Raw genomic sequence first — 27,088 nt, 5'->3', positions numbered from 1 at the left:
TAGTCTTTTTCCATAGCAATACTGCTTTTAACTTGTATGACCCTCAAGGGGATTTGTAATTTACCTGTTTATTATACCATGGGAGGAAACGTATGATATTTCTATAATCATGGTATTAAGTTTTTCTTAGTAATAAAATCGAACCTAGAACATATTTTAAGAAAATACAAAAAATTTATACACTAAACCATCTTAACTTATAAATCAAAACCATTCACCAAAATTAGGATACAGGAAACCAACCTTTTAAAACCTACTTACAAAATGTGAACACCGCCCATCCAAACTATCAAAAACTGCTGTTTTTTGAAGAAAATGGTACTGAAATTTTTTTATAAGCTTATACTATTTTGATTATTAGAATTTTAAGGCAAAGAGACTTTTAGACGCATTAAAGTTATTTTTAATGTTGAATTATTTTTTGGAGTACAGGGTGAGTTAACCCATATTTGCTAGTTTTTACGAAGACTGAACCCAAACATCTTATTAGTTACTGAAATTTTAAAAGTTCAATGAAATATGAAGAATATAGAAACAGCTAATGCTATTTTAGGAGGGTAACCCAAAAGGGATGGGTTAAATCACATTATTTCCATATAAATTACAAAATTACACTTTATAAAGTATTCAAATGTATCATTCTTTACAAGGCGATGTAATTATTAACACCAAAACCTAAATTACTAAAAATACACCAAAAATCAGAATGACCTCTTAGCAGAGCTGGATAATTAAATAATGCAAAAATGTAATATTAGTTTGGTATTGTTTTTTTAAAGTGAGAAAAGTTCAAATTATCAAAAGTATGAAAATTTTAACCGTTATTAATTACTTTCACAATGTTTCAAATTTTTAAAAGGGTTTATACAAAAGAGCCCTTAATCCATCTTTAATTTAGTTTTTTGTTAATATTTGATGGGATATTATTGGTATAATGCGATATATTCTTATTAAACTGAACCTCCTAAAGTTTTACTACAGTTGATGCTTGTATTCTTTATATTAGGCTTTATAATGCTGGATGGTCTGTAATATTTTACTCAGTTGGTATTAAGAATTAGGATACCGTTTCAAACCCTTAGTTCTCAATATGGGATATTTCTGTTGACAATTTATCTTGTAACCCAAGATTCTTTTCTTGAAACATTTCATTTTTACCAGGGCTTTACTTGGTTTTGCTTGAAGTAGATTTCAGGAGTTATTGGCTATTCATTTACATATTTTGCCATTTTATCAAATACATCTTGGAAATTAAATTACTTTGATATCATTACCAACTTCTAGATAAAGGATATTTCATCCATCTAGATTACTTCAATATTTACTGGTATGGTAATGTATATATTACTTTGTATTCTTTATTTTCCTTTTGTAGATTTCTTCAGGATCTTTTCATTGGTTTTGTCTCGACTATGTCGAATTACTTTTTAAATGAGTTCTACTAAATATTTTTTTAAATATTCAGACTATTCAATATAGATTATTTAACTGTTGGTGATGATGCATAATTTTATCAATTACTGGGGTCGCCTGTTATTTATCTTTAAATATTGGGGATAGCGCATAGTATTAGGGCTGGCCTATATTATTAATCTTGAAATCTTGGAAATAGCCTGTATTTTTCATCTTGAAATCTTTTAAATTGCCTGTATTTTTAATCTTGGAATATTGAGAATGGTGAAACCTTAGGTATTACCTGTATTATTAATCTAGAAATCTGGGGGATGGTCTGTTTAATAACCTTTAAATAATGGGGATGGCCTGTTTATTAATCTTGAAATATTGGAGACGGCCTTAATAATCTTGAAATATGGGCGATGGCCTGTTTATTAATCTTGAAATATTGGCGATGGCCTGTTTATTAATCTTGAAATATTGGAAATGTCCTGTTTATTAATCTTGAAATATTGGCGATGGCCTGTTTATTAATCTTGAAATATTGGCGATGGCCTGTTTATTAATCTTGAAATATTGGCGATGGCCTGTTTATTAATCTTGAAATATTGGCGATGGCCTGTTTATTAATCTTGAAATATTGGCGATGGCCTGTTTATTAATCTTGAAATATTGGCGATGACCCATTTAATAATCTTGAAATATAGGGGATGGCCAGTTTATTAATCTTGAAATATAGGGGATGGCCAGTTTATTAATCTTGAAATATAGGGGATGGCCAGTTTATTAATCTTGAAATATAGGGGATGGCCAGTTTATTAATCTTGAAATATAGGGGATGGCCAGTTTATTAATCTTGAAATATAGGGGATGGCCAGTTTATTAATCTTGAAATATAGGGGATGGCCAGTTTATCAAACTTGAAATATTTGGGATGACCCGTTTAATTGATCTTGAAATATAGGGGATGGCCAGTTTATTAATCTTGAAATATAGGGGATGGCCAGTTTATTAATCTTGAAATATAGGGGATGGCCAGTTTATTAATCTTGAAATATAGGGGATGGCCAGTTTATCAAACTTGAAATATTTGGGATGACCCGTTTAATTGATCTTGAAATATTGGGGATGGCCAATTTAGTATTCTTGAAATATTGGGGATGGCCTGTTTATTAATCTTGAAATATTGGCGATGGCTTGTTTATTAATCTTGAAATATAGGGGATGGCCAGTTTATTAATCTTGAAATATAGGGGATGGCCAGTTTATCAAACTTGAAATATTTGGGATGACCCGTTTAATTGATCTTGAAATATTGGGGATGGCCAATTTAGTATTCTTGAAATATTGGGGATGGCCTGTTTATTAATCTTGAAATTTTGGCGATGGCCTGTTTATTAATCTTGAAATATTGGGGATGACCAGTTTAATAATCTTGAAATATAGGGGATGGCCAGTTTATTAAACTTGAAATATTTAGGATAACCTGTTTAATAGATCTTGAAATATTGGGGGTGGTTAATTTAGTATTCTTGAAATAATGGGGATGGACAATTTAGCATTGTTGAAATATTGGGGATGGCCAATTTAGCATTGTTGAAATATTGGGGATGGCCAATTTAGTATTCTTGAAATATTGGGGATGACCTGTTTATTACTCTTGAAATTTAGGTATGGCCTGTTTATTATTTCTTGAAATATTGGGATGATTTATTTTATTAATCTTGAAATATTGGTGATGGTCAGTTTTACTAATCTTGAAATATGGGGGATGGCTGATTTTATTAATCTTGAAACATTGGATATGGCCTGTTTTATTAATCTTGAAATATTGGAGATGGCCTGTTTTATAATTCTTGAAATATTGGGGATGGCCAATTTAGTACTATTGAAATATTGGGAATGGCCAGTTTAGTATTCTTGAAATATTGGGGATGACCTGTTTATTACTCTCGAAATTTAGGTATGGCCTGTTTATTATTTCTTGAAATATTGGGATGATTTATTTTATTAATCTTGAAATATTGGTGATGGTCAGTTTTACTAATCTTGAAATATGGGGGATGGCTGATTTTATTAATCTTGAAACATTGGATATGGCCTGTTTTATTAATCTTGAAATATTGGAGATGGCCTGTTTTATTAATCTTGAAATATTGGAGATGGCCTGTTTTATTTAAATATTATTGATTTGCAGATAATAGCTTAGAACTATTGGTACAGATGAAATTTGTAGTCTTAAATATTTCTATTGTGGATGGCTATTATATTTATATTGAGGCTGGGCAAGGAATTTAAAATATCAGGAATAGTATGCGATAATTATTTAAGCATTGTCATACAATATTAACGTAGCATTGGGAACGAATGATAAAATATTATAAAATAACTTTCTTTGCTTTTCATTGCAATGGCATTTTTGCTGTACTGTAACAATTAAATGATGTAAATGTAGCTATATAATTAAATTGAGAAATTTCCAATTATTATAAATACACATTTATACTGATTAATATGCTGATAATCTTACTAAAGCAGATATATTGTAGCACTTTAATTTAGATAGTCTTTTGATGATATTGTATTGTAGTCTTTTGATGATATCGTATTGTTCTTAAAAACTTATGAAGCACAAGAATAACTTTTTAATAAAAACCTATTTTCTATATAAAACACTTTTCTTGATCATATCACACCTACTGGGTGGATATAATTTCTTATATCTTGGCTCACTTGCTTTGGCTCTATAATCTTTTGTCTTTTTTTAGGTATTTATCTACTGTTAATCTTTTAATAAGTTTTTTTTTAACTTTGACAGACTTTCATTAAGAGTGTCTTTTTGTTTTGATTACGCCATTTATATATTTTCGGAAAAACAATTATTATTTCCTAATAATTTCTTAATGAAGTGAAATGTTTTATATGCATTTTTTCCTACAATGCATGTACAATTATGGGTATTTTGCAATTAAGCAAACATCTAATCATCCGATTAGTACTATTAACACTAGTAAGGGTTAATTCTAAACATTGTGAAAGGTCACATCTCTGAAGAAGACATTCTGCATTTCTTTTACCATGCTCTATTTTAAGATTTAAAAAGAGCTTTAAAGGTCAGTGTGAACAACTTATCAAGTTAAATATATAAGATACTATTTTTACCAACAATTTAACTCTCATCAAGTTATTAGCAAAATGAAGGTAAATAAGATGTTGGCTTTAGTAAAAAAATTGCGATTTCTTTACAGATTGATTTCATCAGGCAATGATAGTACAGTGGGTTTGAATGAATAAGTGTTCTTAAAAAACATCAATGTGATCGAAGATGAAACCATCCTGCAAATATAGTTCTAACCGAAAACAAACTCCGGCTGCTCTAATGAAGGATTCGCTGCCGTGATTTAGCTTAGATTCCGGTAATGGACGGGGACTAGTAGAATTGATTCCGACACGACTGGGGACCCGCTGGTTTCATTCCAGCAATGAACAGGTAATATTAGAATGCATTCCGGCACGAAAGGGACCTGCTGATTTCATTCTGGCCATAAACGGGGCTGGTAGATCTGATTCCGGCACGACTGGGGACCTGCTGACTGCATTCCAGCAATGAACACGGGGGCTGGTAGACCTGATTCCGGCACGACTGGGGACCTGCTGACTGCATTCCAGCAATGAACACGGGGGCTGGTAGACCTGATTCCGGCACGACTGGGGACCTCCTGACTGCATTCCAGCAATGAACAAGGGGGCTGGTACACCTGATTCCGGTAGACTGGGGACCTGCTGACTGCATTCCAGCAATGAACAGGGGAGCTGGTAGACCTGATTCCAGCATGACTAGGGACCAGCTGACTGATTATTTAGGGACCACTTCCGAACGGATTCTTTTGCTAATGCAGCTGACCATGACGCCTCCCTATTACAGATTGGTGACTAATGGGAAAATGCAGATCTTGTTGCTACAGGAATTGACTAGCTTGACCGCCTAACACTTGTGGCACAGCTGCGGCATTCGACGCTAGAAACCCATTATTTGTAGTGAGAACCGCTTTGCGATGTTCCTAATTTCACGTGGAGATCCCACACGCACAGCGCAGATGGGAAAACACTGCCCTTGGGATTTCTTGATATTTGCATGGCAAAATGCTTAAAATATATCTCTACATCCTAATTGGAACAAAATTGTGTTAAGATCATTCCTTAAAAATACCACTTTTTCGATGATATTCAAACGCTTTTAATCCATTTGCAGATTCCCTTAGAATTGCCAAATATTCCTTATCAACTTCCCACAGTAAATTGATAAACGTATCAGCATAGATTGAGAAGTCCATTTGAAACTTTCTACCCACGATTAGCTGCTAGCGAGACCCAAACTGACTGGTAACCGCAGAAGAGTAGCAGACATAATTGCCTGATTTCAGGGAAAAAATTATTAAGCTCAAGTAGGCCTACATATTTAAAATTAAAATTGAAAATTCAAACTATTCCAAAGGGGGATCTGGGGTTTCTTTAACTTATAATATTGCAGTGGTAAATAACTTTTTCCCCATCATTCTTCTGATAAGGCGGAATTGCCAGGTTATATTAAATTGCAAGATTCACTCTTGGTATTTTAGCTATATTTGAGTAAAAAGAACCCAAAATTAATTTGGTCAATTCATAGTAATTAAAGTCTTTAACAAACTGTTAGTCAAACTCTATTGCTGAATTTTCTTTTCTTTGATGTTTGTCCAGTTTCTGGTTATGAAAAGCGCTCTTAAGAGTTAACAGACCCCCTTTAAAGTTTAGATAAATTATTATTAACCTGAAGATCAGGAAAAAAGGCAAAAATTAGTAAAGGAAAGGAGGAAACCTCCAAAAATGATTGGGTGAAAAAATTCCAATACTCTTAACCCAAGTTTTAGCAAATGCAAGAGGCTAATTTTCTTTGGCACACGAGTTCTTAGATGCTCTTTGGGACCTAATTGTAAATGTTATTGCAAAGAGTACACTAAACCTAGCACCAACAGTCAAGAAATAGTAAAATAACATTAAATTTTGGCCTGATTGATCCGGCGTTCTATTCAATCTTCGAGTAGTCCAGTTATATAGCTCTACAAATAGCTGAGAGATTGCAGAAATATACATGTAGAAAATAGAACTAGGGAAAATCGTTTAAAAATTATGAGTTCAAAGAAACTTGGTTAAAGAAATATTTAAAATTAAATTTCTTAGCCTTGATACAAGAACCAGTTAACAAAACTGTCATGGAACGCAATAAAAGCATCCAGAATAATTAATAAAGGGTACTAAACAAAGATAATTTTTGAATTAGAAATTATTTGTCATTTTTAACTACCCATACCACATCCATGCCAATATTAAAATTGGAAAATTTAAATTAACAGCATACTCCGAAAGAAACTGTAAAATACGATACTTTGTTCAGACTCCCACCTACATGCAGCCAAAAAATTGCCGGGCTGTAATAGCATGACACTATGTGGCAAAAACCTAATATTGCCCAGTGGCTATCAATATTTTGGTTAATCTGAAGCGTGGGCAAAAGAAAATACATTAGTGTGAATTGCACAAACTGCCTAAGCATTTGAGTAATTTAAAACGATACTCTTGACCAAATTAGATTTTAAACTATCTCTTGCAAACTGAGGCTTCCGTAGAAATAAGGTAGCCAAAAATCATCTTCAAAGGACTTGTATAGCTAGGGTCAGTGCACTCTGAAGAAAACCGGCATCGCTCTTGGCCCAACCTATCGAGTGACAAAAACAATTGATGGCACCATAGCAAACCAATAACCGCAAGCGTGAAATCATCGTGGCCTGATTGACAGCTTAGGCAAAAGGATATGAAGTTCGTGCCTCATCAACATAGATCAAGAAAATACCCGGGAAACTTTATGAATTACCTTTACATACTAAAAAACAACAAAAAGTGAGATGGTGCGCAAAATATTGGACGATAAACAATCTAAGATTGCGATACTCTTTTTACCGATAACCTGTAATTACCCACTGCCCTTCATAGAGCCAGCTAATCTCTACCCACAGAGGCAATAAGATTATGTCGAATAAGGAGTGGAACCATGAAAAACGACAAAGGGGCCGCAACCAGATGATCTACCCATAGCTCTTCAATAGGGTCTTTTAAAGAGGTTATGTTGACGGAAAACGAATACCACGGATTCATCTTTGAAAATTGAAAGCGAGAACAAAGGGGAACCACAAGATGTCTTTAAAATTATCTGTAAATTAAAGGGAAATTTATTTCACAAGTGGCTATTCCACTCTATTGCTTGGCATTTCTAATCTGATTATTGTTAATATTTATCATTAATTTACTATTAAAAATTTTTAAACTATTAGACCATTTTAACTTAGTTTGCATGTCCAACTTCATTGATTAGGTGTTAACCCTTTCTTAAGTTCTTCCTTAGAGCGGCTTCCCACAATCACTAGAGACTGGATCATGCAAACTTACTGTAAAAGAAAAATGACTGTTTCTCGCTTACACGTCTGAAGTCTTTCCTTAAGTTTCCAAAGTGAAAAGTCTCATCCTCCTTCTCCCAGCCACGTAACGCTCTCAATAATGTTTACTACAAATTGGTTAATTCAATATAAAAATATTTAATACCTAACTCTTATTTACAATTAAAAACTCTTAAGGACAAGTGTTTGAAGTTGAGTACACAAAAAGACATTTACCATTATAAATTATTAATTTTGGAACTCGTTTCGTCTGTGGTCTATTCAACTTAAGGAAGTTAGGAATATTTTCCTTTAGCCGTGGCATCAGCATTGCCACAGTCAGGATTTGACTGAAAAAAGAACCCTTTCATTAGCTAACAATGGTATGGCACACACGGAGCCCTTTGTATTATCACAGAAAATCATCTTTGGTTACTTGAGGCTAATGGAACTAACAATCTTTAAGGTACATTATATTTATCGGATACTTGAACAGTTTTTAATTTAACAAAAAACTCATCTAACCCAAATGGATCATCATCCATTGGCTTGTCCAACGATATATCTGAACCATCTCTACAACTTGATAAAAGTTTAAGTCTTTTGTTACAAAGTTCGTCTCTCATTTGAAACCATTTTCTCTTTCTTTGAGATTGTCTTCTACGAAGTTCTTCGTCTACCCATCGATAAGTAGCTTTAAGTACAGCGAGTTTCCTAAGATCGTCTCTCACAGTTTTCTGCTTTCTAACCACACTACTAATCATCGTACCCAAAGTTGGGCAGCTATCTTCAGGCGCATAATTGCGTTTGTTATCGTATATCATAATTTAAGTTACTTCAAACGAATTGATACCGCTTTAGCGTCTCGAACCTAGGCCAACAGATTAGGCCCAGGCTAAATTTGCAATTAAACGTTCTTAAGTCCTTTGTTAAAGATTTCTACACGGTTGCGTCGAATTTCACGAATAAACTTGGATAACGTAAATATTTAACTTCTTTGCTTACCTCGAGTTGAGGTCCTCGACCAAGAAGCGTACGTTGAACGTTTTACGGAGTAGGCGAATATTAGACAAAAGCAGCGGAGAAAAACCGACGACAACTAGCCCAGCAACATCACTTCGCAATCTATCTGTAAATTCTTCCGCCTGAGTTTTATATAGCCCTAAAACGGCATTCCCCTGTGCTCATACGCGTATTTTCGAAAAATAGGTCTGTATTTATAGGCTATTTAAATTATTTTTAAAGATACTAATAATCGATTTCTCTTCAAATTATCGTTTGCTAAACAGTTTTAATAAAGAAACATTTCATAAAAATGTCCAATAAATTAAAATTTTTAATTTTAGTGAAATACCTCATCCGCGGAATATACACTGCGTAAACAATCATCTCGAATGGAGACTACATGTGAGAGATTCGGTTAAAAAATAGTCCTTAAATTATTTTTCTATAAATATAAAATATTAATGTATTTCTTGACTTAAAATATATATTTGAATGAAATTATCAATACTTCAAACAACTATTTAGTATTTTAAAGCGTATAGATCTTTAAATCTGAAAATAGTTAGTCGATACAATGACGTCAATATTGCGACAAGCTAGAAATGACGTGGGAATTTTCCAGAATTATTTTCCTCTACTACCTACCCTCTCCCACCTTCTTCCGTTTGTCCTTTTTTGTTACGGGCCAAGGCTTAAAGCTCAGTAGACTAGACTGGCTTTCCTTGTTAAAATTGCTTCTATTTTCATTATGTTTGGGACCTTTGGGCTACGGTTTGGGTCCAGCAGTTAAAGTAGCGTAGGCCTGCTTAGCCCTTAACAGTCTTATTTACCAGCATTTTAGACATGTGTAGATATTTTCACTCTCAAGAGTTCTGATTTCTATGATAATATTTTATCCAAGATTTTATAATCATATATATATATTAATATTATATATATATATATTATATATATATATATTATATATATATTTTAATTTGACATTATCCTATGTTACACAAAATAATAACATTAAACAACGCTAACGGTAAAAACAACGTTTGGGGAAACTAAAATATATTTATTTATTTATAAATTTATTTATTTATTTATATATTTATTTATTTATAAATACATTCTTGTTTATGTATTTATTTAAAATCGATACGCGGTACAGTACTTCGGCCGATAGGCAGAAGTTACTAGTTAAGAACTTAACACACAAAAAATAAAACCTGAAGCGGAATAAAATTAAATTTTTAGCTTGAAAATTAATGTCAGACATACATGAATTTCTGCTTGGGAATAAAGTTACTAAAATCATCAGAATGAAACAATGAAAGTAAAAAAAATGAAGATCATGAAATGTTATGGAATATTTTTTCGAAAGATAAAGCGCATTTAACCTCGTAGAAGGCGCTTGTTAAGCTCTAATGCCTAAAAATTCATACTCGATAATCGATATTCGAGGGGCCTCTGTAAAGACTGTAAACATTCCACCGTGGATCAGGGTTGCCAGACGTAGAATAACTATCGTATAAGTCGATAAATTTTAGCTAACTGTGGAGCGGTACGATAATTTCAGTTAACATTTTCTATTCGCGACTGAAACGATTCTAGGTGGCGTAAAGGCACCAGCTTCTCCGAGGTTGCGCCTATGACAAATTAAAAAGTAATAAGAACTTTTTTTAAATAATCTTATCAAATTATAAGCAAACGATGTAAAAATCATATTAAAATGCAAGTATCATTATTTATGAAGTCAAAATGACTAATAACGACTAGGAAAGACCATTATTATAAACTTATGGAAAGACTAATAGCGTCTGTTTTAGCCGCTACCTATCTATAGCTTTCAATGGCGAACCAAAGGGGGCGTAGTGATAGTTTTCGGTCGCGAATAATTCAGCCTGAGCGTATGATTAGGTACGATAGTTATCGAGTTTAGCAGAAAAGCGGTTAAAATTATAATATTCATATTAATATTACACACTTGTTTTGGTCAATACTGTTTACAATATTATCGATTTTATTTAAATTAAAATTACACCCTGAGTGCTTTTGAGTTAAAAGTAGCTCGGTACTAAGCTGAGCTTAATAAGTAATATGGTCCAACTTCGATCACGCTTACCGCGCTTTAGCAGGCCCGTCAATCGCCTCACATCTAATGTTAATTTGCGTGTATGAATAATCCCGATAGGGGCGCTACATACGACCAAAAACCTACTATCGCCAAAGATGGGAAGTACAAGTGAAATCGAGGAAAAAATGTTTTTTCTTCGGTTTTCCACTTTCCTTTTTAGAAAAATAAGGTATAGTATATAAAAAATATTACCTTATAAAAATTAAATGAAGAAAAAGAGACGCGTTTTTAACGCGAAGGCGCCATATTAGAACACATAGTTTTGAAGGCTGTAGAGGTGTTTAGAGCGTTTTGATGCGTAAATAATGTATCTCTTAAACCAAGAATGTATTTTCCAGTGCCGTAACTAGGCAGGTGCGAGAGGTGCGGCCGCACAGGGCCCAGAAGCCAAGGGGGGGCCATAAACGAAGTTAAAAACAAATATGTAAAATTCTTTTTTCGAAGCTGTGGTGACGCCGAGATTATTTGGAAATAAGTAGGCCCCCTCACAGGGGCGTATTAACCATTAGGCAAAGTAGGCACGTGCCTAGGGCACCATTTTTGTAGGGGTGCCAAAACTCTGATAAAGCCCCACGGTCCATGTACTTGGCTTGCCCCTACTCAAAATAACGCCGAAAAGGTTGGGGAAACTAAAATATATTTATTTATTTATTAAAAACCGATACGCCCGTCCTTAGCTGACCAATGCGAAGGGGCGCCAAATTTGTATGTGCCTAAAGGCGCCGAAAGGGTTAATCCACCGCTGCCCCCTCATTTTATTATTCTTAAAGCTCAAGATGGCGAGTCACCGTCTGCATTTCAATTTCTTTGTCCATTAGAAAAATGTCAATTACTTTAAGGCATTTTAAAAGTTTTAAAATGCTAGTTTAATTTTTTGGCCGCCTTTCAAATTACCAATTAAGCCGTCACTGAAAATCAACTGGACCACTTAGGGCCCTATAGTAGCAGGAAATGAAGCTAAATGTTTTGAGACAAAATTGAAAGTTCAAACATTGTCAAATATTTGAAGTAGCTCCAAAATATTTAAACCCATACGAAGAAGCGTGTAATGTTGGAAATGTTGGTGTTCCACACCAAATACCTGAGGTTTAATTACATATCATGTAATTTACGACTCACAATGTTCAGGTAACACAGCAAATTTAGCATTAGACATAATTAAGTGCTGTCGATTATCACGCTCACAAACTTGTGCCATAAAATTTCAGATCTTAATTATTTTCCCTGCACAATTCGTGCAGTGTGTTTTAGTAATTTACCCAAAACATAAAGGGCCCAAAAATTGAACTTTGCACAGGGCCCAAGAAAAGCTAGTTACGGCACTGTGTATTTATTTATATTTAGGAAGAATGATTATGTTGCGACAATCGCCGGGCACGTTGAACGCCTTTCCAACGTCTCGCGCGGGGGGGAAAAGACGAAACGTCACCGGCGTTTGATTACCATCGCGTTAGGTGACGTAAATTTTAAGCAGCCAATGAAATACCGGGACTATTAGTTTTATTTTAAACGGAGGAGCGTACTGGGGGGACCAACGAGTGGATTGAGAGAAAGGCTAAAAACCGTCTCGCCATAGACATTCTCCCTAGGTATAAATAAATACATTCTTGCTTAAACTTCATTAATCTTTAATATTAACAAATCTTTATTAATAGTATATATATATATATAGCAAATTCACGAGTTTATAACCGTTCTTAGGTAGTATTTTCTGTAAATCTAATTAGTTTTAGGGGTAAGAATCTTAAAACCAATATAATTGAAGATAAAAGGTGCTTAGGTACATCTTTGGAACTAAATAGGTAAAATATAGAAATATTCATCATAATGCCTTCGTGTTGCATACCATATTATACATCAAATCATGTAAATAGAAAAGACCTACCTATTCACAAGTTTACTAGCGAAGAAAGCCTTAGAAGTTTATGGTTAAAAAACATTAGTCGAGATGATACACAGATGGTCTGCAGCGGTTGCAGCCTGCATGCCAAGGAGGATGATTTCTGTTCAGGTTTGTACCTTTATTATGGAAAACATTTTCAGTCAGATAAAATCACACACCGGCCCTTACTAAATATATAATATTATTCTAGGTTTAAAAAGACGAAAGCTTAAAACTTGTTGAAATCTAAAATTATAATTTTTTGCGCTTATAATATATTTTAACTTAATATTATTTAACTAAAAATGTTAAAATAATATATTTACCCAGAAGTTACATTGGATCTTCTTTTCACTTTTGGTTTTATTTATTTATTTACATGTGTTTCAAGTATTACGCAATAATACTATGTTGCTGGCAGCATCTAGAGGATGTTCTTGGTTTCTGTTTAACTCTTTTATAATTTATAAACACCGTTAAAAAATTATAATCTTTAAAAAAATATTATACAATTATTTAAATAATAACCTACATTCGGTTCAATTAAATGTTTTTAAAATTCATTTAAAAAAAGTTGTTTTTAGTTGATTTTTCCTATCTGACGATCTGACTAACGATAAAGGGCATCGCACTTCTTCTATGGGATTTGGCAATCGACCGATTTTTTTCAAATTGAAACATGTTGTGGGGCTTGATCAAAGGAGCAAAATTGTCCATTGCCATTTTTTTCCTAGCTCCTATAGTTTGGCCAGTAGCAGCGGTCAAAAGTGGACGAAACTTAGTGTAGTCTATTTGTTAAAAGAAGTCTCGGCCCATCGCTTAGCGCTCTATGTTTGCGCGTCGCTAGTCCGGGCTCACTATCAATAGAGGTTTCTTGCCGAAATTCCGGGTGCTTCCCAAAACCGAGCGACCACCGTCAATCTGCCTGAAAAAAGGGGGAAAGCAGTAAGAGACGTTTTCCTATTTATATTCCGGATATCGCTGGACTCCTACAGAACCAAAAATAAATTATCAAAAACCAAAGACGGAATTAACCAATATACATTTTTTTTATAAACGAAAAATTAAACGTTTTTACTAATTAATTTTATAATAAACTATTATTTATTTTATATATTAGATATAACATATCCAAAAAAAGACCAAACTAAATATCATACATTTTCTTAAAACCTTTCTTCTCATAGCAGAACGAGTTTCGCTATGATAGTATGCAAATAGAACTGACTAGAATTTTCGAAGTGTACTACAACTACTCTTAAGCCTGGTTTTCACTTGGCGGTTTTTGGGCGAAAAAGCCCGGCGTCGACGGAAAATGGGCGAAAATTTCCGTCGACGCCGGGCGGAAATTCCGTCGGTTTTCGGTTTTGTGTGGCGATTTTCATTTCTATTTTTTTCGCTCAGTTGGGCGATTTCGCTCTTTTTCAACCAATCAAAAACCATTTTCGAAAGGTGACTGTGACGTCAGGGGGATGGTTAATTTCCCGCTTCTTGCATCCGGAACTCGGCCACGTGCTTTTCTGTGAATTTTGGAACGTGTTTTTTTTATACCCTTGTTGCCTTCTTTTCCAGTATGTTTCTTTCACACAAACCGATCTTTCATAACTCATATTTCTTTGAACACGATAGATCATGTAAAAAAACATTAAATTTAAAATGCTTACCTGCGCTTTAATCAATAGTTCACTATTATGATCAGATAAATCATCCATTTTTAGGCCTAGGCTTAAATCTCCACAATCAGACGAAAACCGACGAACTCGCTGGAACAAAATCGCTTTATTTCCGCCCAAAAAAAAACGCCAAGTGAAAATGCTAAAACGCCGACCGTGAGCGAAACGTCGAAAACCATATCGCCGACGTCGAACTTTCAGTCGTTGATTTTCCGCCAAGTGAAAACCAGGCTATACTCGTTATAATGCTTTTCTAGTTACTGTTTTCGAAACATAACAATTTTTCCGTTTTTACATGAACGCCTTTAATCACAAATAGGAGGAAGGAATCAAATTTGCCCCTTTATAGTGCCATTACCGCACATAGAGACGACTTGAAATTAAAACGACTTACACAACTATTTGTACCCCTTAGAATGTTACCTTGTTTGTCGAGTTAGCACGCACGGTTTTCAAGAAAAATGATTTTTAGCGTTATTACATAAGCGCGTTTTATAACCATATTACAAATTGAAGGGAGGGTTCAAATTGGGCCCTTTATAGCGCAATTACGGCACATAGAACCGACCTGATATTAAAAACATTAACACTACTATATGTACCCTTTAGAATGTTACCTTGTTTGTCGAGTTACCTCGCACGGGTTTCAAGAAAAAGGATTTTTAGCGTTATTACATAAGCGCGTTTTATAACCATAATACAAATTGAAGGGAGGTTTCAAATTTAACAGAAAGTAGTTCAATTTCATTTAAATCCAGTGAAATCATAGAATTTGAGTTCTTTTTACCATTTTTACACAAGTAAGAACAATTAGTTGTTAAATTAGAACTTCTAGTAGCAGTAAAGAAGGTGTTGAAGTAGTCAGGTGAAATAGTTGTATTTATCTTGGTAGTTTTAGATCTACTTAATCATTTATTAATCTCCTTTCATAGTAATTTTTTAACAAAAATGACTATAAATTTGTCTGGATAGTGGAAAGAAAGGTCTATATCCGTAAAGAAGAAGGAGATCAACCTCTAAGAGTTCGCAATCTGGAAGCACTTGAAAAACTATCCCACGTTGAGTAAATTAATATGTTGTTATACTGCTGCTACCTCTACTGTATAAACAAATTGATGGAAATAATCGTGCATAATATAAAAAGTGCAGATGCAAATTTTGATACACTACTGTTGCATTTTGATAGAATAGAAAAGCGCATTGACTGGTTTTGTCAGACAGAAACGTGGTTTGGTAGAGATTCCTTCATGTTTGTTCCGAAGTTTTCGTTCACAGGTGGGACAGGAGGGGGTGTCGGTTTCTATATTAGAAATTGCATTCAGTTTGAGATTATTGACGAAATTTCGAATAGTACTTTTTTTTTGACTACCACAAAATAAAAATCGTAGTTTTTTATAGACCACCCCCCTCTCGAATTTTAATAATTTTTTGACTGACTTTGAGTATGTTTTAAATAACCTTGGTAGTATTAAAAATAAACAAGTTGGCAAGCCAAAATATACCTCTCCTCGGAAGAATTGTCCCTAGTGGTATTAATCTCTCGAGATAACCCTTAAAGATATATCTCCACAATTCAGAGTTATTTACTAAAAACGTAATCCAGGTTCAATCCCGCCCGATATAAAATTTTAATTTTAATTTAAATAATTGAGACGAAACAACCGAGTTTAATTTATTCAGAATAATATAAATTAAGTAGTTACAACAGCGAGTTAATAAATAATTAATTAATTTTAAATTCAATATAATTCACAAAAGCGTAAAATGTTGTTGAAAAATTTTTTACAAAAGTGTAAAATGTTGTAGGAAAAAAATTGACGTCAATAACTTTATAACAGCGTAAAGGACTATCGCTTAGCTGTTTTTTAAAAACACCGAAGCTTAACAAGCGTCGGTGGCTGAGGTGTTAGTGTAAATCTCTCCACGCAGCAGACCCGGGTTCGATTCCCGGCTGGCGCCAATACATCGCAAATAGACACTAAGACGAATACCGTGAACAATTGGTGGAAACCCTGCCATTGGAAGTTGAGAGGTTGTTAAGCACTCAGCATTCGGTCCGTCCCAAAAGTCAACAAGAAAAAGTTGGAGAGAAAATGTACGTACACACAACCAACACTATCACAACCAACACTATCACAACCAACACTATCACAACCAACACTATCACAACCAACACTAACATAACACACTCAACACCCACAACCGTCATAACACAAACTAAACATTCACACCCTACACATAAACATTAAAATAACGTAATATCCAATCAAACTGCATCCACACTGTCGCGACGGTGAGCGTAAAACCATCAAAACCAAACCCAACCGCATTGTAATCCGTTAACGCTCACCGTCAAACGGTGGTTTTGCCATCCGTTAGACTTCGCTCCCTAATTCCTAGCAACTGCGAACGCAAAGAGCCCTAGCAACTGCGAACGCGGTGATTTCAACACAAAGCGTACGCAGTGATTACACTTTGCCCCGAAAATGCGTACGCGCTCGCAGGACACACACACACACACACACACACACACCCACCCACAGACACGGTGATTGTATAACCCCTCCAGGGTACAAAGTACCCTCGGAGAGGTAAAAATACATATTTGGTGACATAAATGTTAACTTTAATGATCATAATAAACCGGAATACAAAAAAACTGAATGATATTCTCCTAAACTATGGAATTCAAAATTACGTAAAAGGTGTCACTAGAGTGACGAACCAATCTGCTAAATTAATCGACGTAGTCATAGCAAATACCCCAGTTAAGACCCAGGACTTATCGGACATTGATATTACTGTTCACACTTTCCAATTTTTACCTCTCCGAGGGGACAAAGTCCCCTAGGAGGGGTTATACAACGACCGTGTCTGTCTGTGGGTCTGTGGGTGGGTCTGTGGGTGGGTCTGTGGGTGGGTCTGTGGGTGGGTCTGTGGGTAGGTCTGTGGGTGGGTCTGTCTGTCTGTCAGGACTGCGAACGCGTTCGCATTTTCGGTGCAAAGTGTAATCACTGCGTACGCAGTTTCTCAAAGGGTTGGCAAAACCACCGTGTGACGGTGAGCGTTAACGGATGCATTTGCGGTTTGGTTTGGATGGTGTTTTTTCGCTCACCGTCGTGACGGTTTGGTGTATTACGTTTTTGTAATGTTTATGCGTAGGTTGTGAGTGTTGAATTTGTTGTGTTTGTGTTCTGATGGTTATGCATGTTGAGTCTGTTGTGTTTATATGGGCGTTTTCTCTCCAACTTCTTCTTAATGACTTTGGGACGGACCGAGTGCTGAGTGTAATGCTACCTCTCAACGTCCAATGGCAGGGTTTCCACCAGTTGTACACGGTATTCGTCTTAGTATCAATTTGCGATCGCATCGGGCGGGATTTGAACCCGAGACCTCCTGATTGACAGGCGGACGTTCTACCACAGAACCACCGACACTTGTTACGCCTTATTGAAAATTAGACCTTCAGCTTTATCGGAAGCGTATTTAATAGAGTAGGAAATTTTGGTTTAATTGAAATAGAATTGAAATTGAAATTATTGCATCGAAGAAATTCTAATTTAGCGTTTCTCTATTGATTAAAAACAAATGCGCCACCCAGGTTTCGAACCCAGACCATTCGGCTTGGCAGTCGAGCGCTCTACCACAGAACCACCGATAGCTGCTTAGATTCACTGAAATTAAGACAGGCATCGTAAGCATAATAGGTAATAAAGTCTTTTTTTATTAATGAATTTATGAAGGCCTAATCTGGTATTTTTTAAAGGTTAAATCTTGTTTTAGCGCAGTCAGCCGAGATTAGAGGGTTAAAGGGTAGACCCTGTGGGTGGTCCACTTTCTTAACGACCTATATATAGTTCTGTTAATTCAAAGGAGATAATTTAACGTTAATTGCTTTAAGAGGTGGCAGTTAGTCAAGTGGCTCTCTGTGCTTTGTTGATGGTAAGGTTTTTGCTTCTTGTAAATACATTTGGTGTGGATATTTGGATATCTACGATTTCTAACGCAGTCAATGATTTCTTGGGTGTGCGAGTCATTATATGATATTGGAAATTGGACGGCATTGGTCTTTTTCATGTGGTATGCGTCACAACGTCAACAGGAAGTGAACGATTCGTCCACTACCAGATATCTACGGTATCTTCATCAAGGGCGAGTGTTGAAATAAAATGAGCGTTAAAGATGCGGCAAGTATTTCGTAAGCGAGTAATTCCAAAAAGCCTCTGTAGATATTTCTTTCATTAAAATTTGCTTCGTATTATATTTAACTGATAAACTTGTTCTGTAAAAGGGTTTAATTCAATTGTGCATTGTTATAGTACGTCTAACTTACTGTTGTAACTACTTAACTTATGATATTCTGAATAAATTAAAATTGGTCGTTTCGTCTCAATTATTTTAATTATAATAAACATTTTATACCGGGCGGGATAGAAATGGGTTAATATTTTTAACAAATAACTCTAAATTGCGGAGATATATCTTTAAGGGTTATCTCGAGAAATTAATACCACTAGGGACAATTCTTCCGAGGAGAGGTATATTTTGGCTTGCCAACTTGTAATTACTTGTGATTGTAGTATAGACCCCTCCACCAGTAAGATAAGCGAAAATCTTTAAAATATACAGCCTATTGATAATGAAAAATGTATAGCTTTTAAAAATAAAATTAATTCTGTAAATTGGTCCCACCTCTACAACAATAGTGAGGTTAATGAAGCATTAAACTATTTATTTTATACTAAATTGATTAATGTATATATGGATGTGTATATGTATATATGTTTGTTAATGTGTGTATATTTATATAGGTGTATATGTATATATGTGTTTATGTATATATATATGTATTTACATATATATATATATATATATACATATACCCAGCCACCTGAATTAATGGCTTTAGAAGTCGCTTGATGACTTAGGCCTAAGGTGGTGCCTTGGGTATTAGCCTAGAAATAAAAATAAAAAATAATATAAATAAATATATATATATATATATACAGGGTCTTTTTTTTTGCTCGGAAAAGTGTTTTTTTTCAAAAACTATTAATAGTACCGATTTCAAATTTGGAAGGTCAATTCTCTATACCGGGGGACATCAGTTTGAGAAATTTGAGCGTTTTCGGTAATGTTTTTCACCAATTTTGAAAAATTATTTTTCGACCACTAGGTGCGAGATAAAAAATTTCTATTATAAAGTTGTAGGCCGTCATCGAAAACCCTTAAAAATTGTTCACTCGACGAAAAACAACTTATTTATCAGTGAAAATTCGAGCTTGAAAAATTTACAAGTTGGTGAAGCCAAATTACGATTGTTTGAAACGATAATTGAAAAGGGAACAAGTCTAATACAAACGTAGTAGAGTTTTCACACTTGAAAAAATGTACACGTTTGGTTTTTAAATGCAGATATTTTATTCACATAAATTTTTACAAAACATTTTCAATAATATCACCATTGGCTGCAACACAGGTTTGTGCGCGGACAATTAAGTTCTCAAACGCTTTCTCTACCATTTCTGGTGTGACGTCTCGGCAAGCACTGATTATTCGTCTAATGAGTTCCTCCCTAGTTTCAATGGGCGTGGCGTATACCTTTGCTTTAACGAATCCCCAGAGAAAATAATCCAGCGGTGTTAGGTCAGGTGACCTTGCTGGCCAATGCACTGGACCATTTCTCCCTATCCACCTTTCAGGAAACTCGTTGTTGAGGTGCTCAGTTACTTGCCGGGAAAAATGCGGAGGGGGCCATCTTGCTGAAACCACAACTGACGTCTTTCAGCCAATGGAAGGTCGTCGATTGCGTCACTCAGTTCGTTCTGTAGAAAATGTAAATACCTTTGGCCGTTGAGGTTCGTCGGCAGGAAAAAGGGACCAATCAAACGGTTTCCAACAAGTCCAACCCAAACATTGACCCGTTCAAATTGAACCTGGTGATGATATTCAAAACCCCAATGTGGGTTGATGTCAGACCAAAGATGGCTGTTTTGATGATTAAAGGGCCCATCTCTAGAAAATGACGCTTCGTCGGAGAACAAAACATGGCGCAAAAATTGTCTATCTTCTTGGACAGCATTTAGTAACCAGTTGCTAAATTCATAACGTCTTTGATGGTCTCCGTCAATTAGTCCTTGGTGGAGCGTAGCTCTGTATGGGTGATAGCGATTCTTACGAAGAATTTTCCACACACGATTTGCAGAACAACCCAAATCAGCAGCGGCGTTAGCGCAACTGTGACGAGGATATGCCACAAAGTACGCGAGTACATTGTTCTCGAAGTCTAAATCCGGTTGACCCAATCCGCGAAACCTAGGTTGCAAGTGACCAAATTGATTGAAATCGTGAATTGCTCGTCTTACTGTATTTACAGATGGTGCTCCATTTGGATGTCTTTCTGCGAAGATTTCAGTCACTCTTCTAAGGTTTTGCGCTGCTTCTCCATAGTAAATGGCAACTATCTCGGTACGCTCAGCTACTGAATAACGAGGCATTGTTCGAAATATTATCAAACACTGATAATAATCTCCCAAAGTTTTCCTTTAAATACCCAATGCATGCTTAGGATTGACCTATAGCCTCGTGTTTTTTAAATCCGGTCGTTTTTTTAACCAAAGTTTCAACTGGATTAGGTAATTCGGTTTCAATTATCGTTTCAAACAATCGTAATTTGGCTTCACCAACTTGTAAATTTTTCAAGCTCGAATTTTCACTGATAAATAAATTGTTTTTCGTCGAGTGAACAATTTTTAAGGGTTTTCGATGACGGCCTACAACTTTATAATAGAAATTTTTTATCTCGCACCTAGTGGTCGAAAAATAATTTTTCAAAATTGGTGAAAAACATTACCGAAAACGCTCAAATTTCTCAAACTGATGTCCCCCGGTATAGAGAATTGACCTTCCAAATTTGAAATCGGTACTATAAATAGTTTTTGAAAAAAAAACACTTTTCCGAGCAAAAAAAAAGACCCTGTATAATGTGGTGCAACAGCAATTTGAACAATCGTGTCAATGTTTTGAAATGTAATGGACAAGTCACCAACATTAGTTATGACGTCATTTGTGGTGTGCCTCAAGGCTCATCCTTGGGCCCCCTAACTGTTATTTAATATTTAGATTTTCGACATCCCACCTTTAATTAAACACTCGACGATCACAAACTAGCAAGAACAATATCCAAAATATCAGACTGTCACGCCCTGCCTAAACAAATGGTGTAATGAAAATAATATTCCTATCAATGATACAAAAACTGTAGTAGTTGTCGCAGAATTGTTCAGGATTGTAGCGTCATTGAATTATGAGAGCACAATGGTTAAAATAAACGACTTTATTTACATTTAAAACCTTAGTCAATAAATCAACATAACTCGAAAAGGTCAGACACACAACTGGTAAATTTCTGCATTTTCATTAACAAGCAAAACTTCAGACCTACGTTTAACTCATTTCATATACTTTTTTTATCCTTATTCTTTTTACATCGATCAAACGAAAAGTTGCGACAGTAGTCTCATATACGCGTAAAACTACAAAACTATTTTACAATTATACATTGAACTCCACTACTTTAAAAAGGGAATCCGATGTAACAGACTTAGGCGTGTACTTTGATCACAAATTATCATACTCGAAACATATTACTCAGGTATTAAATAGAGGAACTAAATTAATTGGTGCAATATACAAACTATCAAAGCAGTTAAATTCTGGCGAGTGCTTTATTACCCTTTTTCAAAGTTTACTTTTATCTTCATTGTTACACTGCTCGGTCATTTATGGTAACTCTTGTTCTACAAACATAATGAAATTAGAATCTATTCAAAATAAATTTATATATTTGTTACGTAATTCTTTTAAACCAAATTTACCTTACGATTATTTTGAAGCTCTTAATTATATACACTTTGACACTATAAAAAACAACTTAGTAAAAACTAGTGCTCGGCATTCGATTAATTTTTATCCATGAATAAAATAAGCTCGGCGATATTTAAATAATATTTATTTAAATAACCAATAGTTGAATAAAAATTTTAAAATGTTTAAATAATCCAAAGTGAATAAGCCTATTATTTAAATAAAACCACTTTTATTCAAATAAATGCTTGGTTGCGTAAAAAACATAATTAAATAAGTTAAAATGATTTTCTTTTTACCAACGTTTTTTAAATAAATCGGAAAATTTGTGGATAATGAATAAACAATTCCGAGCACTAATAAAAACCGACATAAAATATGTACATCGCTTATTAAATTCAAAAATAAATTGTCGGGAGCTCTTGTCTCAAATATCCTTAAACTGTTCTACAAGAAATCAAAGACAACGAAACTTGTTTTACCCTGAAACGAACTGCACTTTATCCCTCGAAAGAATGATGAGAAATTCAAATGAGTTTGGTCAATCAATTGACTTTTTTAACAACTCAAAACTGTATTCCAAAAATATAAAAATCGACAAAACTTGATACACTATACATGTGTTAATCGTCTTAGTTTTTACAATTTTTATTTGTGTATAATTTTTTTTATTTTAACACGAATTGGTACGTAAAGCATTCGATTCATTAGATCACAATATTATCCTTGGTAAAGTTCGAGATATTGGTGTTTCTACAGAATGTCTACATTGGTTCCAATCTTACCTTTCCAACCGTACACAGAGGGTGAAGATTGATAACTCCCTTTCTGACAGTCGCACTATTAATGTTGGGTTTCCTCAATGCAGTATATTGGGTCCTATCTCATTTTCTCTTTACATAAACAACATCTCTGACTCACTTGAACATAGCACTGCTCATCTGTTTGCGGATGACACTGCGCCCCTTACAATCGCCGATAACCCGCGGACTTTATTCGCCAAAATGGATGCTGACGTTCTCAACATCGAAAATGGTTTGGCTGATATTCGCCTGGATCTTCAAAGGCAAAAATCCGCTTTTATGTTATTTGGGCCGCCCCGGAAGCTTCGACCTTTCGATGCCCTTGAAGCGCTACCATTGTCAATGAAATATCTTGGCATTTATCTTGATGAATATCTTTCTTGGGTAAACCATATCGAGTACCTTGCGAAAAAGGTGAATCAGCGTCTCTGGTGCCTTCGAACCTTGAAACCATCTCTTGATATTACATTGTTAAGTCGCCTCTACAAAGTTATGATCAAACCTCTATTCGACTATGGGGACCTGATTTACTCTTCCGCTTCATCACCTACAATCTTTGCAAAATAGAGCGGCAAAAATAGTCTTAGGGGTGCCTAGACGTTCATCGGCAACGGGCTCTCGTGCTACACTTAAATGGCCCTCTTTAAAACAAGAATGTTACATCCATATGTGCATTTTTATGTATAAGGTGCATTGTCACCTAGTCCCGGAATATATCCAAGAACTATTTACACCAGCAAACTTCATTCATGGTTATGCCACCCGTCATAGTGTAAAAGGCTACCAAGTACCTTTAGTCCTACAAACTCATCTGCGGAACATCAGTATACCGAGGCATCACTATCTGGAATAACCTTTCATCGCAAATTCTACAGCAATGTTCTACCCTACGGCATTTTTGTAATGTAATAACGAAAATAGTATCCGAAACTTTGTAATTATTTAAGTGTTACTTAATATTTTGTTTCTTATTCGTCTGTCAAAATTTAACTTTAATTATGCTTTTCCCTTTTCAATGTTCTTGTTCATTGGACCTAGCTGTAAAGCAGTCAACGACTGAGTCTAGTTATCCTAATAAAGCCGATTTATTATTATTATTATTATTATTTTTTTTTATCTGTCAAGCAGGTAAGCATTTATTGAACATTTCTTTTCATATGTTACAAATTTTCAAATACGGAACAAAAAACAAAAAAAAATTCGCCAAAAACATCCAACAACATAACAAAAATTAAATATTAACAGTTAGAACGACTTTCCCGGAGTCGTCTACTTTACAGATTTTTACGTTCATGAGGTCATTTATCATATTTATTTCATTTCTTTTTTTTCAATTAATAATGGTGAGTACAACATCTCAATAACTTAATTGAGAAGGCCAACTTTTAAAATTGGAAGTTGGTAATAAAATTTTGAAAGTTCGATATTACATAGCTGAGTTCTAGCTTTATAGGATAGCCGGGGCTTAATGTCACTAGCAATGAGTAGCTTTTCATCCAATTGAACAATTTTTTGCTTGAAAAACGTATCTTGCCATGAGCCATCGACAGTGAAATCGACGCCCAGTGCACGAATACTAGAATTGCTCCACTTGATGCCTAACGGTGAATCAAAGCGATTCCGCCAGGCACCGAGCCAGAGCCCACTGCTTTTACTCAAATTAATTTTAGCATTGCTTACATTAGAATATTTAGCACATTCAATTTTTAAAATTGTCAAACCGGAATCAGTAGAAATAAAGTTATTTAAATCATCGGCGAAAGTACTAACTACCAAAGGTCGGGGAATAAACGGCAAACAAACACCATGAGCATATAGTTTATCTCGCAAGTGACATAGAAACGGCTCAATAGATAAAACAAATAAATAAGCCGAAAGGGGATCTCCCTGGCGGATTCCTTTCTTTATTGGAAATTTAGACGTTAGATTTTTATTCACTTTAACGCGTGCTTCGGCGCTTTGTTAAATTACTTTTATAAAATTAATGATAGTGCCGCCAATGTGTATATGATTTAAAATAGAAAGTAAGTACTTGTGGGAGACGCGGTCAAAAGCTTTTGTTTGGTCTAAAGAAACGATGGCAAGTTTATCACTCGAGTTCTGACTATAATAGTGAATAATATCTCGCATAATATTTAAGTTCGAAAAGATAGTTCTATTTGGTACTCCGGACGTCTGGTCTTCGTGGACAACATATTCAATAACAGCGCGTATTCTATTAGCAATTATTTTGGCTATTATTTTGTAGTCCACATTGAGCAGGGAAATTGGACGCCAATTCCCCAAATCAAGTGGATCACCTTTCTTAAAAATTAACACTATTATCGCACTCGCAAAAGAGCTAGGAATTTTTGAGAGATTTAAAATATGATTAAAAACATTGTATAAAATATCGCCAATTAAAAACCAAAAGAATTTGTAAAATTCACAAGTGCGACCATCAGCACCGGGAGATTTGCCAGATTTTAAACCGTTTATAACCTCTAACAGTTCCTTTTTCGTAATATCGCTTTCACACACAGTTTTTTGTTCATCGCTAAGCTGAGGAAGAATTTCAATGTACGAAGTACAATCCGTGACAGGTTCAACATCATAAAGGTGAGCGTAGTATTTTTTTATTTCCAGGTACAATTCGGGTTCAGAGGTAGTTTCTAGTCCATTACTTTTTTTCACAGACATCAACCGATTTATTCCTTTGGATTTTTCAATTTCCGCTAACTGGAAACAAGAATACTGTGCAGCTACAGAAAAATTAATGTTCGCTCGGACCATCATGGCCTCAGCTTTCTCGTTTTGCAGAACTTCGAGTCTTTTCGTAAGTACGATCTTATCGAAACCAGATAGATCTTCATTTTCGAGTTTTTTTAACAGGTCGCCAATTTCGTCATTCTTTTTAGTTGTCGATTTGTACGTATATTCTTTTGTTAGTGATTTTATCTTATATTTTATCGACTCCCACCATTTTAGTTTATCAGCTCCCCTATCGGGGAAAGTTTTTATCCAGTAACTCCAATTATATTTAATTATTTTAATAAAGTGTTCATCTCTTAATAGTGCATTTTTCCGACGTACTTCTACTCTCATTTACTGCTGGTAAATCTATTTCCATATACACACCCAAATGGTCAGATCTAGCGCCACCGAGTCTAGTTTGAATATTTTTGACGAAAGGATAAAGTCCTGGTGAAATGTAAAAACGGTCTAGCCGAGCTTGTTTGTTTGGGTCACCACTGTTCGCCCAAGTCATCATGTTACCATTTGGATTTCTTGTTCGGTACACGTCCTTCAAGTTGTGAGCATTTATTAGAGTTTGCAGACGTTGGCAGACATTTTTTCTGGTTTCTAACGTATTTATGCGATCAAGAACTGGTGATAGCGTGCAGTTGAAATCCCCCATTAACATAATGTTGTCGGGGTTAATATTCGAAATGTCTTTACTTATATCTTCTATTAGTTTAATTGCCTCCAAATTAACTTGCGAGACGTAACAATTGTAAATAGCAATTTGTAGGTTTAAAATTCTAAAATTTAATAAACTCCTTTGACAAAAACCAATTGTGATGTTACACACTTTTACACTAATATCATTATTAAAATAAAAATTCTTATTGTAAACGAAGCCAACCCCACCCCTATGGTTGGTACAACCAGTAAGGGAGGTTATGTACGGGATTGAGATTCTGATATTGGACGGATGTTTATTAATGAAGGTCTCTTGCCAACAAGCAAAGGTTACTTTCTTCTGCTCCATGTTATTAATTTCTTTAAGGAATTCAATAGGGGTTGTTAATCCTCTAGTGTTGTGGGTTAAAAACATTATTCTCATTAGTAGTATAAAAGTTTGTGTTTGTTTGGTTTTTTTTGGTTTTTTTTAT

General features: G+C 34.8%; 1 protein-coding gene across 1 annotated transcript; it reads right to left on the bottom strand.

Moving 5' to 3' along the window:
- Nucleotides 1-380: 380 nt before the first annotated feature.
- On the bottom strand, nt 381-9,001 carry LOC149934726 (uncharacterized). Its single transcript, XM_090181115.1, has 4 exons — nt 8,868-9,001; nt 8,100-8,212; nt 7,907-7,990; nt 381-7,639 (listed from the first exon to the last, which is right to left on the bottom strand). Exon 4 carries the CDS (start codon nt 5,228-5,230, stop codon nt 4,892-4,894), a length of 339 nt encoding a protein of 112 aa, XP_090037241.1. The 5' UTR covers nt 5,231-7,639; nt 7,907-7,990; nt 8,100-8,212; nt 8,868-9,001; the 3' UTR covers nt 381-4,891.
- Between the last annotated feature and the right edge of the window lie 18,087 nt (nt 9,002-27,088).

Source organism: Leiobunum rupestre, chromosome 7 (genome assembly GCF_980474605.1).
Source record: "Leiobunum rupestre chromosome 7, qqLeiRupe1.1.hap1, whole genome shotgun sequence".
In the NCBI taxonomy this organism is placed as follows: Eukaryota; Metazoa; Arthropoda; class Arachnida; order Opiliones; family Sclerosomatidae; genus Leiobunum; species Leiobunum rupestre.
The sequence above is the reverse complement of the archived record's forward strand: the minus strand, read 5'-3'. Positions and strand labels throughout refer to the sequence as shown.

Bases quoted from the DNA above. Each gene is read 5' to 3' on its own strand.
- LOC149934726 (XM_090181115.1), bottom strand. From the start codon at position 5,230: ATGCTGGAATCAGGTCTACCAGCTCCCCTGTTCATTGCTGGAATGCAG.